The following is a 15,365-nucleotide window of genomic DNA, read 5'->3' on the forward strand; positions in this document are numbered from 1 at the left end:
GGAAAAGTTTACTGCAGGCCGGTCGCACACATAATGCTGCTTTTCTTTTGGCTTTGGTCTGTGGCGTATCATACATGTTCAGTGAATCGGTAGCTGTACATAAAAGCCTATAAATTAGAGCCGCATGTCTTCAAATAAATCTATAATTGCTAATGTGTAACTGAAATTGGCAATGAAGAAATCGATTTGTAAAGTCACAACCTCAAACTTTAACGGGAATATTTTGTGACATTTAACTAGGCATAAAGAAATATTTTGGATGTTACTTTCCAGTTTATGGCAACATAACAAGTATTATGTCACTTTTTTCTACACACACACACGCATGCATGCACACACACGCACACGTTAAACTTAAAATTTAGCTCCAGCTAATCCAAATATTTTAACCTCCTTAAGTGTTTTTGAGAAACATAATGGTATTTTCTCACTTGATAGTCCAGTAGACTTGATTTTATTGCTGGCCAAAATTGCAACCACTGTTACAATTTCAGCTGGCGCGGTTCGCTTTCGCAGTGCACCGTGACAAATGAACCAAACTCTTTGAAAAACCTGTTCACTCCCTGGCCTGTGGGGGCGCTGTACCAAGCACCAGGAAGGAAACGGCACGAAAAACCTCTGAAGAAGATACTGAAAAAGCGGAACTTTTTTCTTCACAAAATGTTTTAAAAATGGGGTGGCGTCAGATTTTAGAGGTCTAGGATTTTTTGTCTTGTCTTTGGTACAAGACCAGGATCCATTTCTCGTGCTCGCACTTGTACCAGAACCAGAACCAGAATACACCTCAGTTGAGCCTGAGGAGAAAACTAGCAACCTGCCAGCTGTCAGTCAACAGTACCAACTACTCAACATTTGTCATCAATATATATATATATATATACACCAAAGCTTATATTTGAAGACAAGAAAGAACATTTGATTATTTTTAAAATCCAAAATTTGTAGAAACAAACAAACAAAAAAGACTGGACTGTTTGGATGAAAATATATTTATTCAACTACTGAAAAAATGTAAAAAAATCTGTTAATCTTAGCATAGGTCTAAATGATTAACTCACCAATTTATGGCATATGGTACAGCATTTTGTTCATGCTGTTTGCACGTGACGAGCATACGTCAGCCAGTGAAGGCTTCATAATTTAACCACCTGTACGTTCTTAATAACAACATATATCATGACAACAAACGCAGTACTTTGATGGCATCGGCTTTAGCAATGCTGCAGGACGTGTTGGAAAACATTTTGCAACACAAATGTTACGCGTAGGTTTACACGAGCTGTTTTTCAATTGAACAACAATTTTAAAAAAAATAAAATAAAACACAAAATTTTAACATAAACCACCAAGTTTTACAATGTAACCAGACCTCAAAACCCCAGCCCTGTTGCATAAATCAAAATCAAATCAAATCAAAGTTGGCTTATGCTGATTAAGAAAAAAACAACAACACCCAAACAAAAAACATCACCACTTTTCTTGCAACTCTTTAAAAGTGTAACAGGACATGCTACTTAATTGTACTCCAGTGATCTAATGTCCTACATTCACGTTTGAACTTTAAATAATAAATAAACATTAAACGGTCCAGTTTAGTCCTTTTTCTTTAGTTGCAGAAATCACAAGTCACTAGAGACGTTGGTTTCTTCACATTGCTGTGAAGGCCAGCATATACACGGTGACCAGCAGAGCTGCAAGGGAAGGGAGGAGAAAATAAGGCAAATACATTAGTTTAAATAAAAAAAAAAAACTCAATAAAAATCATGTTTAGCTTACCAGGAATGAAAGAGGAAGCGTAATTGATTGGGGCATTGTTTATCAGGTTGGTGAGGTTAGCGGTAGGATCCGACAAGTTTGTACTACTTGTCAATAATCGGAACGTTGTTTTTCCCAGCTGTAAGGTCTCTGACAGAAAAAGGAAAACAAAATAACATTAATTGGAGTATATATTCATGTTTATGAGTGCTTAAAGTGATTGCTTACTGGCGTCGTAAGTTCCATTTGAAATTGACAAAGCATAATTTGCTGTTCGGACAGAACTGTCTGGTAGATCAGCTGAAAATGTGCACTGGATTTTGTTGCCGTTGACTGTGCCCCGCTCATTGCTTGAGTTCTGCGACTGAAGAGAGAAACAGTTGGATTATTTAAATGTTCAGGGAGAACTTGGGTCATACAAACTGAAAAAACAATGGACCCTCGCCCATTTACCATTCCGACGTAAGCTTAACTTACCAATTTGAGATTTATCACAAAATTGTCAATGGTGCCAGTGAAGAATCTGACATTGCCATTTTCGTTTGCACAAATGTAAGCCGTGTGAGTGCCATTCTGCCGACCCCAACAACGATATGATCAGTTTCATCGATTTAGACAACACTGTACTTCAGTCTGAAAACATTAAAATCTGTACGTTTACATATGACATACCGCAATTGCACTGGTTGAGAGTCCAGCAGCAACATAGCCATCTGACTGTCCTGAGAGCTCAAAGTTGTATATTTGGCCACTTTGTTGCTTGACAGATAGGAAATAGCAACTAGTTCCGGCAGTGGGATCGCACTTTGAGGGTTCGGCTGCACAGAGCTTTGTGGTGCCACATTCTTGCCGGGTTATAGCTGTCTGCAACAGGGAAGGCAAATAATTAAAATCTTGTACTTTGACACAAACCACTATGAAAGAGGAAAGCTGCATTATTCTTAAAGTTATGTGGGGGGGGGGGGGGGGGCATATTATGAGACTGTGTAAACCTTTGCTTTTCTCACATATTTAAACATAAAGATATTTCACTATTTCTGGTGTTTAGTACTGCTGCCTTCAATTTCAGGATATTTAAAATACAATTTAATCCTCAAAATGGACAATTTTAGGATGTCTCAAAAATCTTAAAATGTCATCACAGACCCTACAATAGCAAGGTTTCCCCCCAGAAAACTTGCTAAGGCCGGTGGTTGGGTGCCAGGGCAGTAATTCATCCAGCGACCCGTCGTGTTTTTAAGTCAAAAAATGTTTAAAGTTGACAGGAAATTTTGAAAAAAAATCACTCGATAATTATGTGCTATTGAAATATTGGAAGATTAATACCTGAACACCAACTATAAAGTCTTAAAAAATGCAAACATTTTAGAAAGACTTAAACAAATAAGCAATGCTTAGCCTGCACAGGTTTTACAGCACCTGTCAGAGTTGCTGTAAAACCTGGCGGCCCGCCAGGCTTACAATACACTGGGGGAAACGCTGAATAGCCTCATGCTACTGCTGACAAGAATGCATAAGCTCGTACAATTAGGAGGAAACTACATTAAGTTTAGCTTCAGTGGAAGGTGTGCTGGGATGAAACCATCACCCCTTGAGAGAAAATATGAATGCCAGGCCAGGTCTGAAACCAAAATATTTGTTTATATAAGAACAGAGGACATGTTTGGTATAAAAGCTGCAGTTGTCATGTTTTGGGACGAGCTCGCCATTTTAGAAGCCACTGTCAATTCTACTGTGTTTCTGGGTATGCTTGTGGAAACTGAGCTTTTCGTTCTTTTTCACAACGACTCTCTTTTCCATTTGGCGAGAATTCTCTGTACGCGTGCCTCCCTTACCGAAAGTTGGGGGATGAGAGTCCCTGTTGGTGCCACTGTGGTTGCATTGTTTCCGGTCGGTGCTGGGGTTGTTGTGTTGGCAATCTCGTTGGTTACATTGTTATCAGGGTTTGCCAGATCTACAGCGCTGACCTTTATAACAGAGATGGGAGTACTCAGGACATCGTTAGCTGAAAGCAGAGAAAGCACATAGTTTTTAGTTAAATTTGAACATTTTCTGCTCTTGTTAAAATGTTGCATTTCCTTGTGAAGTCACTGTGTGATGTTGGCTTACTGTCGTTGTACTCTCCCGTTGAAACCATAACGCCGAGGGTTGTTGCTCGAGTTTTTGGTTCTGGAACAGTGGCAAGGAATCTGCACTGAATTACCTTGCCCTTGATCTTGCCCTTCACCGAGTTCACATTGAGCTGCGGAGCAGAAAGTACAACAGAAGTTTTAGAAAGTTAAGCAGATGGGAATTTGCTTAAGACATTAAGCAAATTAATTATTATTTATTAATAATAAATTATTATTATTAATAATAATATTTTATTATTAAATATAATAAAATTATTTATATAATAAATATAATAATTATATTTAATTATTAAATTATTGTCAAATTGTTATTAATTTGACAAATTAATTATTTGTCAAATTCTTAATTCCTTTAAATTAAGAAGCCAAAAAGCTAGTCAACATGTTACCTAGTTGAAACTGACCTTTGATGGTTTGTTATCAATGTAACCTTAAGAGATAACTGTAAAACTCACCTCTGAAATATTCAGAACACCATTGTTGAGGACCGAACTAAAGAATTTGACTTTGCCCTTGCTGTTTGCACAGATATAAGTCGGGTCTCCCTAAAGGAGGAAATTGGGTAAAGTAAATGGTACTGTCAGAACCAAAGTTACAGAAATACAAAATATAGCTTTAGTCCTTTTATCTTCCAGTGAGTTGATGACGGTAAATTACCTGCCCAACACCACCTGTCAGAGTTGCTGCAATGTATCCGTTTGATTCTCCTGAGAGATCGAAGTTAAAGTTTCGACCACTTTCCTGCTTGGCAGCAAAGAAGAAGCAAGACCCTGTTACAAAGGGGTCACACTTAGGGGGCTCAGCTATGCACAGCTGCTTGGATCCACACTCAGCATTAGTGATGTTGGCCTGCAGAAGACATAACAGCCATCTCAGTACATAGAATGATTTACAGTTTAACCATTAACAAAAAATATCTACAATGGCCCACTCTATTCTTTTGCATTTAAAAAAAAAAATCTTTTTCATTTACCTCAAGTGTCAGCACTGTGGTGTTTGGGGACACTAGGACAAATTGTGTTGATGCTGCCATTGATACATTCGTCACGGGGACTGCTGTTGCTGTCATATTGCTGGCTGGGGTTGTTGTGTTGGCAATCTCGTTGGTTACGTTGTTATTGGGGTTTGCCAGATCTACCGCGCTGACATTTATAACAGATTTGGGAGTACCCAGGCTATCGTTAGCTGAAAGCAGAGAAAACACATAGTTTTTAGTTAAATTTGAACATTTTCTGCTCTTGTTAAAATGTTGCATTTCCTTGTGAAGTCACTGTGAGATGTTGGCTTACTGTCGTTGTACTCTCCCGTTGAAACCGCAACGCCGAGGGTTGTTGCTCGAGTTTTTGGTTCTGGAACAGTGGCAAGGAATCTGCACTGAATTACCTTGCCCTTGATCTTGCCCTTCACTGAGTTCACATTGAGCTGCGGAGCAGAAAGTACAACAGAAGTTTTAGAAAGTTAAGCAGATGGGAATTTGCAGACAAAAGAAGCCAAAAAGCTATTCAACATGTTACCTAGTTGAAACTGACCTTTGATGGTTTGTTATCAATGTAACCTTAAGAGATAACTGCAAAACTCACCTCTGAAATATTCAGAACACCATTGTTGAGGACCGAACTAAAGAATTTGACTTTGCCCTTGCTGTTTGCACAGATATAAGTCGGGTCTCCCTAAAGGAGGAAATTGGGTAAAGTAAATGGTACTGTCAGAACCAAAGTTACAGAAATACAAAATATAGCTTTAGTCCTTTTATCTTCCAGTGAGTTGATGACGGTAAATTACCTGCCCAACGCCACCTGTCAGAGTTGCTGCAATGTATCCGTTTGATTCTCCTGAGAGATCGAAGTTAAAGTTTCGACCACTTTCCTGCTTGGCAGCAAAGAAGAAGCAAGACCCTGTTACAAAGGGGTCACACTTAGGGGGCTCAGCTATACACAGCTGCTTGGATCCACACTCAGCATTAGTGATGTTGGCCTGCAGAAGACATAACAGCCATCACAGTACATAGAATGATTTACAGTTTAACCATTAACAAAAAATATCTACAATGGCCCACTCTATTCTTTTGCATTTAAAAGAAAAAAAAACTTTTTCACTTACCTCAAGTGTCAGCACTGTGGTGTTTGGGGACACTAGGACAAATTGTGTTGATGCTGCCATTGATACATTCGTCACGGGGACTGCTGTTGCTGTCATATTGCTGGCTGGGGTTGTCGACACGTTGGTGAGACTTGTCACTGAGTTTTCTGCTGTTGCTGTCATTTTGGTGGTTGGGGTTGTTAACATATTGCTAGGTGGTGCTGTCGTAGTGTTTTCAGCGCCCACAAATCTCCCAGATAGCATCACCAACAGAACACAGAAGATAAGTCTTTTATCCATGCCTACAGGAAATAGCAAAATAGACAGAATCATTCCTGATGGGTAATTTTGATACACTTAGAGATGAGAACATAACTTTGAGAGTTTTCAATTCACCCAAATTTCCTCCAAAATATTATGAATATTTACTGTTAATTTAATCCTAACTCTAATATTTGTCAGTATCCAGATCAGTATTTAACAGAGACTAGATGGACTATCTGCACACACTTAGACGTAAGACACATGTAGAGAAGAGCTTGGAAAACGTATCGTCCAGAACAGTGTCCAGACAATGTTAACTGTCAATGTACTGTGTCAATGGACAGAAACCAGCCACAATGCATGTCCAATGTGGTTTTTATGATTTAACATACTATTGTGTGTTCTGTAGTTAGACTGTTTCAATGGCGTTTCTATAGTCATTTGCTTGCTACAGCAGTTCTGTAGATAGGTGTTCCTACGACAGTTTACGGCATTTCCGTGGAGAGAAGGTTGCGTAGGGAATTGTGAAAATAATCGCAACAGAGACTTTATAAAACATTCTATTTACATCCTACTTAGGAATTAGGATTAGGACTACACTCCAGAAACAGAAAGAGCCCTGGGTGTTTCAGACTTGACTCAGACGCATTTCCTTAATTTACCACTAAAGCATTAAAAGGGATTCTATCATTTTTTGGTGCTGAAGTCTGAATTAATAATGAAAAAAAATTATTCTTTTTGCCTTACAAATGTACAATTTCATAACATCAAAGAAATAGTCATCATCAATAGGTGACACTAAATGCAACAAATTAAAAAAAAAAAAAAAAAAAGTAGAAAAAATTCATTATTCTGGTTTTTTTTAGCAACCAGAAATAATTTGAGTCGTCCTTACTGACATAACCATCATACAATAAAAGGTATGATGTAAAGTCAGAGAGAGAGAAAGAGAGAAGAAAATGCTTTCCTCTTTTCAATTAGTGGTTTGAATTGCAATTGAAATTAAAATACCTCTGAAGGAGAAATATTTCACAATGGAGAGCGTTTTTTTTTTTTTTTTTACCTGTGAATCTTCTTGTCGTCAGTCTAATCGGTTGTTCCTCGGCTGTCAGAGTTACTGCCCCAAAATGTGATCTGCAGGTGGAGTGTCTCTGATGCTTTCTGCAAACTCCCAAAGGAAGATGTGACACCTGTTTACTGTAATTGTCACTATTTAAGATTAGAAGGAGGAGTTAAAACAACTGAAACCACAAGCAAAAATATTCGGTAGACTGCTTAGTGGCATTATCAGATCAGTTCCTGTAAAACAACTTGTTCAGAAGAATTTAATCAAAAGTATGTATGGTATGTGTGCCAGGGGTGTGTGTGTGCGTGTGTGTGTGTGTGTGTGTGTGTGTGTGTGCGCCGTGTGCACATGCTTAGCCATCCTGTTTAGGACCATTTCTGGCACACTGCGGGTACAACAAGTCCTGAACGTATCACAATTGTTTTTATAGTTAACCTACATCTAAAGTTGCTATTGACATACATTTTTCACCAGGTGTTGACAACAACCCAAGTAACCTATACATAGAAATAAAGTAGAACAAATAAGTTGAGAAATTAAGTTATGTGTAGTAATGTAAAATAGCACAGGTGAAAAGTATTGAAGACTCTTTCTGATATTTAGTTAATACTTTGACCTCCAAACTTCAGTGATGGGGTGATGTACCTCCAAACATGGTTTGTGTTTTATGGCAGCCAAAGAGTTCAACTTTACTGTCATCTGACTAAACTATGTCACAGGCTTGTCCAAATGTTGTGCGGCAAACTTTCAAGGAGCGTCAACAAGCTTTTTCTTCAAAAATGGATACCAGCGTAGTGAGTAGGGCCGAGGCAGGAAAGGCAAATGCTAAAGGCGCCAGCAAAGAGGGGCAAGACGAAAAATAAACTTTGGTAAGGAGGAAGGAGCCTGGAAGATGCTCGGGAGGATGAGGGTGGAGACGGGGAGGAGGTGGGTCCGCGGTTGTTTGGCCTGTTGAAGGAGCTCTTGCGTGGTGATTGGCTGGAGCGGAGCGACAATCCGGTGCTGGTTGGCTGAGGCGGAGGCGTGGTAATTGATGATGCCGGTAGGCTGAAGAGAGTCTCACAGCTTGAATTTACGCCTATAAGGCTACATAACAATGAACCGATTGTATTGTGCAATTATTCTGCATTATACCTTTGTTGACTAAACTACACGTGGCTGAATGAAGCTAAAACAATCATCCATAAAACTTACTCAAAAATAGAACTGGGACACAAAATTTACATCAATTCATAAAATATAAACTTGCACACACAAAAAAAGCTTCTCCAAGTCCCAACATAGGTGGATGCAAATGTATATATTACTCAGTCTTTCTTTGTGTGCTTTCCATGCAGGGCCGGCCCAAGCCTCCATGGGGCCCTAAGTGAAATGTAATTTTGGGGCCCTCTAGTTCTGCTAGCAAGGGGGACCGGCTGCAATCAGCAGTCCGATCACTAGCTCATTCTCACACCTGCTATAAACTTATTGCATCTCAGGCAGTGCTGTTTACATTATATACATGTATAATAGGATACATTTATTGGCCAACTGATGTCTGAAACTGAAATTATTCATAGTGAAATTGTGTGTCTTTGATATTACAGTGACAGAAATTATTACTAAAAAACAAAACAAACAAAAACCTCAGCTCCACCGAGGGGGCCCCTTAGTGGCTCTTGGGCCCTAAGCGGCTGCTTAGTTTGCTTATGCCTTAGGCCGGCCCTCTTTCCATGCACCCATGTGAAAACAAATACTTAATCATTGCAGTTTCTAAACCTGCCACTATGAGCGCTATAATGCATGGGTATCATAACAGTAATATAATTTCCTAATATACAAAAAAAAAAAGTCTGTCCTAATTAACATAAGACAATCCTTTGTTAGTCCTACAAAGGATAATCTTAGGAATTTGTCATATATATATTTTTTTTCTTCCTTTTTTTTTTTCTCCTTAATAGTTTTTGCGGTGCTAGTGGCTCGTATTTTTTCTACAGTAGGCAGACAGGAAGGAGGGTGAGGAGGAGCTGTGGGAAGACATGCGGTAAAGGTCGTCGGGACCGGGAGTCGAACCCGCGACGTCCGCGTCGAGGACTAAGGCCTCCAAACGTGGGGCGTGCTAACCCCCTTGCGCCACCTGGAATTTGACATATTAGGAAATAATATTATTAGCTATAAGTTTTTAAAAGAACAGTTAGCTACTTTTTCTTGGCCCTCTTTATGTTGCCTTGTGGACGGCTGGCGCCCACTTAGCTGCATGGCATAAAAAATATCAAACACTACATTTAAAGATAATGATACTTTGCTGAACTCCACTCTTTCTGTACAAGTCGGTTTGTTCAGCTGTGATGCGCCTCCCCTTGCTGCGGCTCGTGCAGAGTGGCGGACAGCGCACGAGTGAGTGGGCTGAGTTTTGTAACACAAGTAACTTCCATGTCTAAAAACCTTAAATTGTCTGATGCTCAAGGCATAAAGAGAAGAGAAAGAAGGGAAACACGTGAGGAAAACAGAGGTACAGTAAAACTAATGTGATGAAATTACCTGTTTGCTTATCTCCTTAGCTGTAATGTAGCAGCGAGGAGCTAATCAGTAGCTTAGCCAATTTTTCTTCATTGCTGCCAACTCAAACTTCACATTTTTTACCCATTAGGAGTTTTTCCTTGTGGGACACCTTGGTAATAATAGACGTCTTTATAAGCTATGGGTTTTAATTGAAACAGCTGATATTCATTTGTACTGAGAAGGGGAAATACTTACTGTATGGATAATTTGGGTTGTTACCAACACTTAATAGCACCTCTGGAAATCTGTCTACATGATTCAATACTTATTTTATCCACCATATGTAGAGAAAGTGCAATGCTAGAGATAGAATAACAAGGATGGACCAAGTGTTTCCTTCAGAAATACATATTTATTAAACCTTTGTACATATATGTAGACATACTATGATTAAAAATACATAGTAAAATATGTATTAATGTTGTTACCTTCACCAACATATGGTACCATAATTAGTATCCGCCTTATATTGACACATCCATACACATCAGCCAGTAAAGACTTCATAATTCAGGAACAGCTAACAACGCCACCATAACAATAAAACAATATAATGTAAAAAGAAGTCAGATTAGAACTTTTTTAAATATGCACCAGTGAAATAGGCTTTAAAGGTAATCAGACCATGAAGCCCCAAAGCTGTTACGCATGATGATATGCTGGTAAAAATCACACAATCTTTCTTTGTAGCTCTTAAAAAGGTTTTTTTTTTTCTTCATTAAATTTCATTTTATGTTTAATTCATACGACAGAGCAGAATTGCAACAGTCCCGTGGGTAAATAATTTTATGCTAATAAAGAGAAGCATTTGACTTCATTTCGCTTTTAGTTTCAGAAACACAAACTTAAAACCCTTAAAACAAAGGGTTTTAAATTTATAACAGACTTGATTTTTTTTTTGTTCATTTCTTCAAATAATAACGACTCAGTACAAAATGAATCCTACTAAACTAAGAAAAACTGTGCACAGGACTTTGCGGCTTTCTTCGAGCACGGTGGACATCAGTGGCTTCACCCTGCCGTGAAAGCCAGCAAACACATGGTGGCCAGCAGAACTGTAGGGGGACAACAAAGAAGAAATAAATACAATATCTTGTTAATTTTAATGTCAGAGATCAGCAGATTTAGAGAACCACTAATGAAAACTGTGTGCTGCACGTGGCCTTGAGAACATATTTTATGGAGGAGCTTTGACACTTGGGAAAATTGTCCTGGGAAGAAACCAGGGAGGCCTTGGAGACATTCAGTTTCAAATCAGTGACGTGCGGTCAGGGGAGGCAGGTGAGGCAGAGTCTCACCTGTCATCATGGAAAAATTATATATAATGATAAAATAATTTATATTGCTATTTTAGCCCCTGTGGTTTGTACTATAAAGTATCTAATTTTCATTTAGCTTCACCAATTCTGATTATTTTTTCCTAAAAATCACTGAATTTTTGCATTTTCACCATTCAAATGCTCGCAATCAAAGGTGAGGCAGCAGTGAGCTGAGCCTCACCTTTGATTGCGCAACCTCTCGCTAACTGCACCGGCTGCCATTCAATGAGAGCATGATCCTCCTGTCTGTACGTCGCCAATAAAAAGGCTAGAAAACATTTCATATATGAACTGATTTCCCCTAATTTGGCTTATTTATATAATGCACAGTGTTTTTTTGTCACCAACTGTGTGCAACGAGTTTCGTGTGCTGAGGAGCGAGAACAGATTCGAGGTGAGTCAGGCAGTTCTCTTGCCTCATGGCAGGGGGCGCTCACGATCCCAGACATTGTGACTCCACAACTGCAGAGTAAGAGACAGAAACAGCGAGCTAGCCATGGAGCTAGCAATACAGTAAAGTCAAGTGCAGCGATATATTTATAGTTTTCTCCTCTTACCACAGCAATCACTTATTAATAATCGCAAAATAAACATTAAGTCTAAAACCATACTACTGCAACAGACTGAATGTTCTGCTCTTTGTGTGCGAAATATTTGAGTGGGTTTTTTGTGGCGTTGTTGTCAGTTGCTATGGCAACGAGTCTGCGCATAGCTTCGCTAATACACAGGGCGAGAAAGGCCATGTTGTACTTTAACGTTTTTTCCTTTGCTGTGAAGCACAGCACGAAATTAATAATATCTACATGTCCAAGTTTGATTGAGTTAATGGATTTATTCTACGGCGGCAGCGCGGCTAAGCATGGCATGTTAAAGAATTGTCTTTTTGCCCTCCACTGTTGTCAGTATGTGCGAAATTTCCTTATGTAAACAATAACATGCAGGGGGTCTATATTTGTAAGTCTGATTTTGATTTAGTCAGTGCCTCACCAGCTATGAACCTCACCGCACGTCACTGTTTCAAATAGAAGAGTAGATTTATTTACTGCTAAAGATAACTTGTGTAGTTTATTTTAAAAAAATGGCATGTCATAATAGTTATTATGCTTTTCTGTATGTGTATTAGTGTAGTAGCTATCAACCCTCCCTTTTGACTGGTATTGCATTAGCACACACAACCCAACTTTGGTGTGACAACAGGCATTCACAAAGTGGCATTCCTACATAGGCCTGTCATGATAAACGATCAATCAATTAATCGTATGATAAATTAAAACTATCGACGTCATTTTAATTATCGGCATCATCGTCTCTTCCGGCCTTTTTCTCTTTCTGTTGATGACACTGAATGAAAAAAGGCTCAACTCCGGTGCTCTCCACTGACTCCTCATTTCCTTAGTGTAAAGCCCAGCGCACACTACACTGTCGGCCGATTGTCGGCTCATTTTCAAAACCTGACAAACCACACATGTACCGACAGAAATCCTAGGTTTAACGGTTCGATCGGTTCGTTCCTGCCGTGTGGTGTCCAACAATGGGCACAAAATAATGGCTACAAGTTCAGTGAACTAATTTTAAAACCAGGCATTAATCAATGCTCTACTACAATCTACCTGCAATGCATGTGGCTAGTGTCAGTGTAAAGTCCTGACTGAATGAAAATCATTATAACCTATTTACGTCACGTTAACGAAGAACAGCTGAAAAGTTACCGGTTTATAAACTGCGGTAGCAATTTCGCTCCAACTCCTCCTCTTGTCATTTCTATATTCTTTGCACAAAATGTTGAATAAACATTAATGTTGTTTCCACATATCATCTCCAATGTCCGCTGGACTTGCCGTGTCAGCTGTTTGGGATTCCCCTCTGTAATTTCCCCTCAGAAAGCATAGAGGAGAATCCGCGCTTTCTGATTGGCTGCCTGTCACATTCAACAGGCTGCGTTAAAGCTGCCAGTCGGGAAAATCCCTGATTTGGATCTGAGCGGCAACAACGATCTACCATAACACACCAAACACTACAGGATGATCGGTTATGAAATCACAAGCGACAATCTTAGATTGTCATAAGGGGAAAAATAGGGGCAAAAAATCATGTAGTGTGAACTATTGCATCAGGTAGTCGGATGTGCCCATTTTCTCTATTTAAATCTAATTATTATCTAATTATTAAGGGCGACATAATATACAGACTTCATAATCTGCACTCTTTTGGTTGAATGCAGTATTTATTTGGCTTTATGTTGTTTAGTTTTTATTCAAGTACATTTTTTGTTAATGGAGACTGAGAATCCATTTTATTTTTGGTTGTTTTGTTTATTTTGTTTATCAGCTCCAGTGTTAAATATTCTTTTGAAAATAAAGTGTATCTATCTTTGGCAGAAAATTGCATGCATTATTACGTCATTTCCATTAAATCAGTGTAAAAAGGTCTTCAAACAATTTTATCGTAAGTTTATCGTAAGTATCGAAGTGCCGCTCAAGGCGGTGTAACAGAGCCGCGATTAATGAAGAATTACTGAACTAGTTGCACACAATAACTAAAGAGCTATAATTATGAGACTTTTGTAGATAAATGAACAAGCCAGAGAAAAAACTACCACTGATCAGTTTTTGTCAAAGACGTGCGATGTGGATTTTTCTTGTTAGATCACTTGTCTTTGCCCTTAGTAACTTTCACGTGAGTGACTGGAAAAGTTTACTGCAGGCCGGTCGCACACATAATGCTGCTTTTCTTTTGGCTTTGGTCTGTGGCGTATCATACATGTTCAGTGAATCGGTAGCTGTACATAAAAGCCTATAAATTAGAGCCGCATGTCTTCAAATAAATCTATAATTGCTAATGTGTAACTGAAATTGGCAATGAAGAAATCGATTTGTAAAGTCACAACCTCAAACTTTAACGGGAATATTTTGTGACATTTAACTAGGCATAAAGAAATATTTTGGATGTTACTTTCCAGTTTATGGCAACATAACAAGTATTATGTCACTTTTTTCTACACACACACACGCATGCATGCACACACACGCACACGTTAAACTTAAAATTTAGCTCCAGCTAATCCAAATATTTTAACCTCCTTAAGTGTTTTTGAGAAACATAATGGTATTTTCTCACTTGATAGTCCAGTAGACTTGATTTTATTGCTGGCCAAAATTGCAACCACTGTTACAATTTCAGCTGGCGCGGTTCGCTTTCGCAGTGCACCGTGACAAATGAACCAAACTCTTTGAAAAACCTGTTCACTCCCTGGCCTGTGGGGGCGCTGTACCAAGCACCAGGAAGGAAACGGCACGAAAAACCTCTGAAGAAGATACTGAAAAAGCGGAACTTTTTTCTTCACAAAATGTTTTAAAAATGGGGTGGCGTCAGATTTTAGAGGTCTAGGATTTTTTGTCTTGTCTTTGGTACAAGACCAGGATCCATTTCTCGTGCTCGCACTTGTACCAGAACCAGAACCAGAATACACCTCAGTTGAGCCTGAGGAGAAAACTAGCAACCTGCCAGCTGTCAGTCAACAGTACCAACTACTCAACATTTGTCATCAATATATATATATATATATATATATATATATATATATATATATATATATATATACCAAAGCTTATATTTGAAGACAAGAAAGAACATTTGATTATTTTTAAAATCCAAAATTTGTAGAAACAAACAAACAAAAAAGACTGGACTGTTTGGATGAAAATATATTTATTCAACTACTGAAAAAATGTAAAAAAATCTGGTAATCTTAGCATAGGTCTAAATGATTAACTCACCAATTTATGGCATATGGTACAGCATTTTGTTCATGCTGTTTGCACGTGACGAGCATACGTCAGCCAGTGAAGGCTTCATAATTTAACCACCTGTACGTTCTTAATAACATAACATATATCATGACAACAAACGCAGTACTTTGATGGCATCGGCTTTAGCAATGCTGCAGGAATAAAACGTGTTGGAAAACATTTTGCAACACAAATGTTACGCGTAGGTTTACACGAGCTGTTTTTCAATTTAACAACAATTAAAAAAAATAATAATAATAAAATAAAACACAAAATTTTAACATAAACCACCAAGTTTTACAATGTAACCAGACCTCAAAACCCCAGCCCTGTTGCATAAATCAAAATCAAATCAAATCAAAGTTGGCTTATGCTGATTAAGAAAAAAAAAAACAACACCCAAACAAAAAACATCACCACT

The 15,365-nt window shown here is 38.5% G+C and overlaps 1 protein-coding gene across 1 annotated transcript; it reads right to left on the reverse strand.

The window, feature by feature from the left end:
• Positions 1-971: 971 nt before the first annotated feature.
• LOC111611007 lies at positions 972-7,419 on the reverse strand. The gene is made up of 15 exons (XM_023346508.1): positions 7,294-7,419; positions 5,988-6,268; positions 5,670-5,861; positions 5,468-5,557; positions 5,177-5,309; positions 4,861-5,072; positions 4,545-4,736; positions 4,343-4,432; positions 3,865-3,997; positions 3,591-3,760; positions 2,428-2,619; positions 2,233-2,328; positions 1,984-2,119; positions 1,777-1,905; positions 972-1,691 (listed from the first exon to the last, which is right to left on the reverse strand). Exons 2-15 carry the CDS (start codon positions 6,264-6,266, stop codon positions 1,648-1,650), a joined length of 2,088 nt encoding a protein of 695 aa, XP_023202276.1. The 5' UTR covers positions 6,267-6,268; positions 7,294-7,419; the 3' UTR covers positions 972-1,647.
• Between the last annotated feature and the right edge of the window lie 7,946 nt (positions 7,420-15,365).

This window comes from Xiphophorus maculatus, chromosome 14 (assembly GCF_002775205.1).
Source record: "Xiphophorus maculatus strain JP 163 A chromosome 14, X_maculatus-5.0-male, whole genome shotgun sequence".
Lineage (NCBI taxonomy): Eukaryota > Metazoa > Chordata > Actinopteri > Cyprinodontiformes > Poeciliidae > Xiphophorus > Xiphophorus maculatus.

Excerpts from the sequence above, each read along its gene's own strand:
- LOC111611007 (XM_023346508.1), bottom strand. The coding sequence starts at position 6,266 with ATGGATAAAAGACTTATCTTCTGTGTTCTGTTGGTGATGCTATCTGGG. Across the intron at positions 3,761-3,864 it reads AACGGGAGAGTACAACGACA|CTAACGATGTCCTGAGTACT; the intron begins GTAAGCCAACAT and ends CTCTGCTTTCAG. Across the intron at positions 2,329-2,427 it reads TCTCAACCAGTGCAATTGCG|AATGGCACTCACACGGCTTA; the intron begins GTATGTCATATG and ends TGGGGTCGGCAG.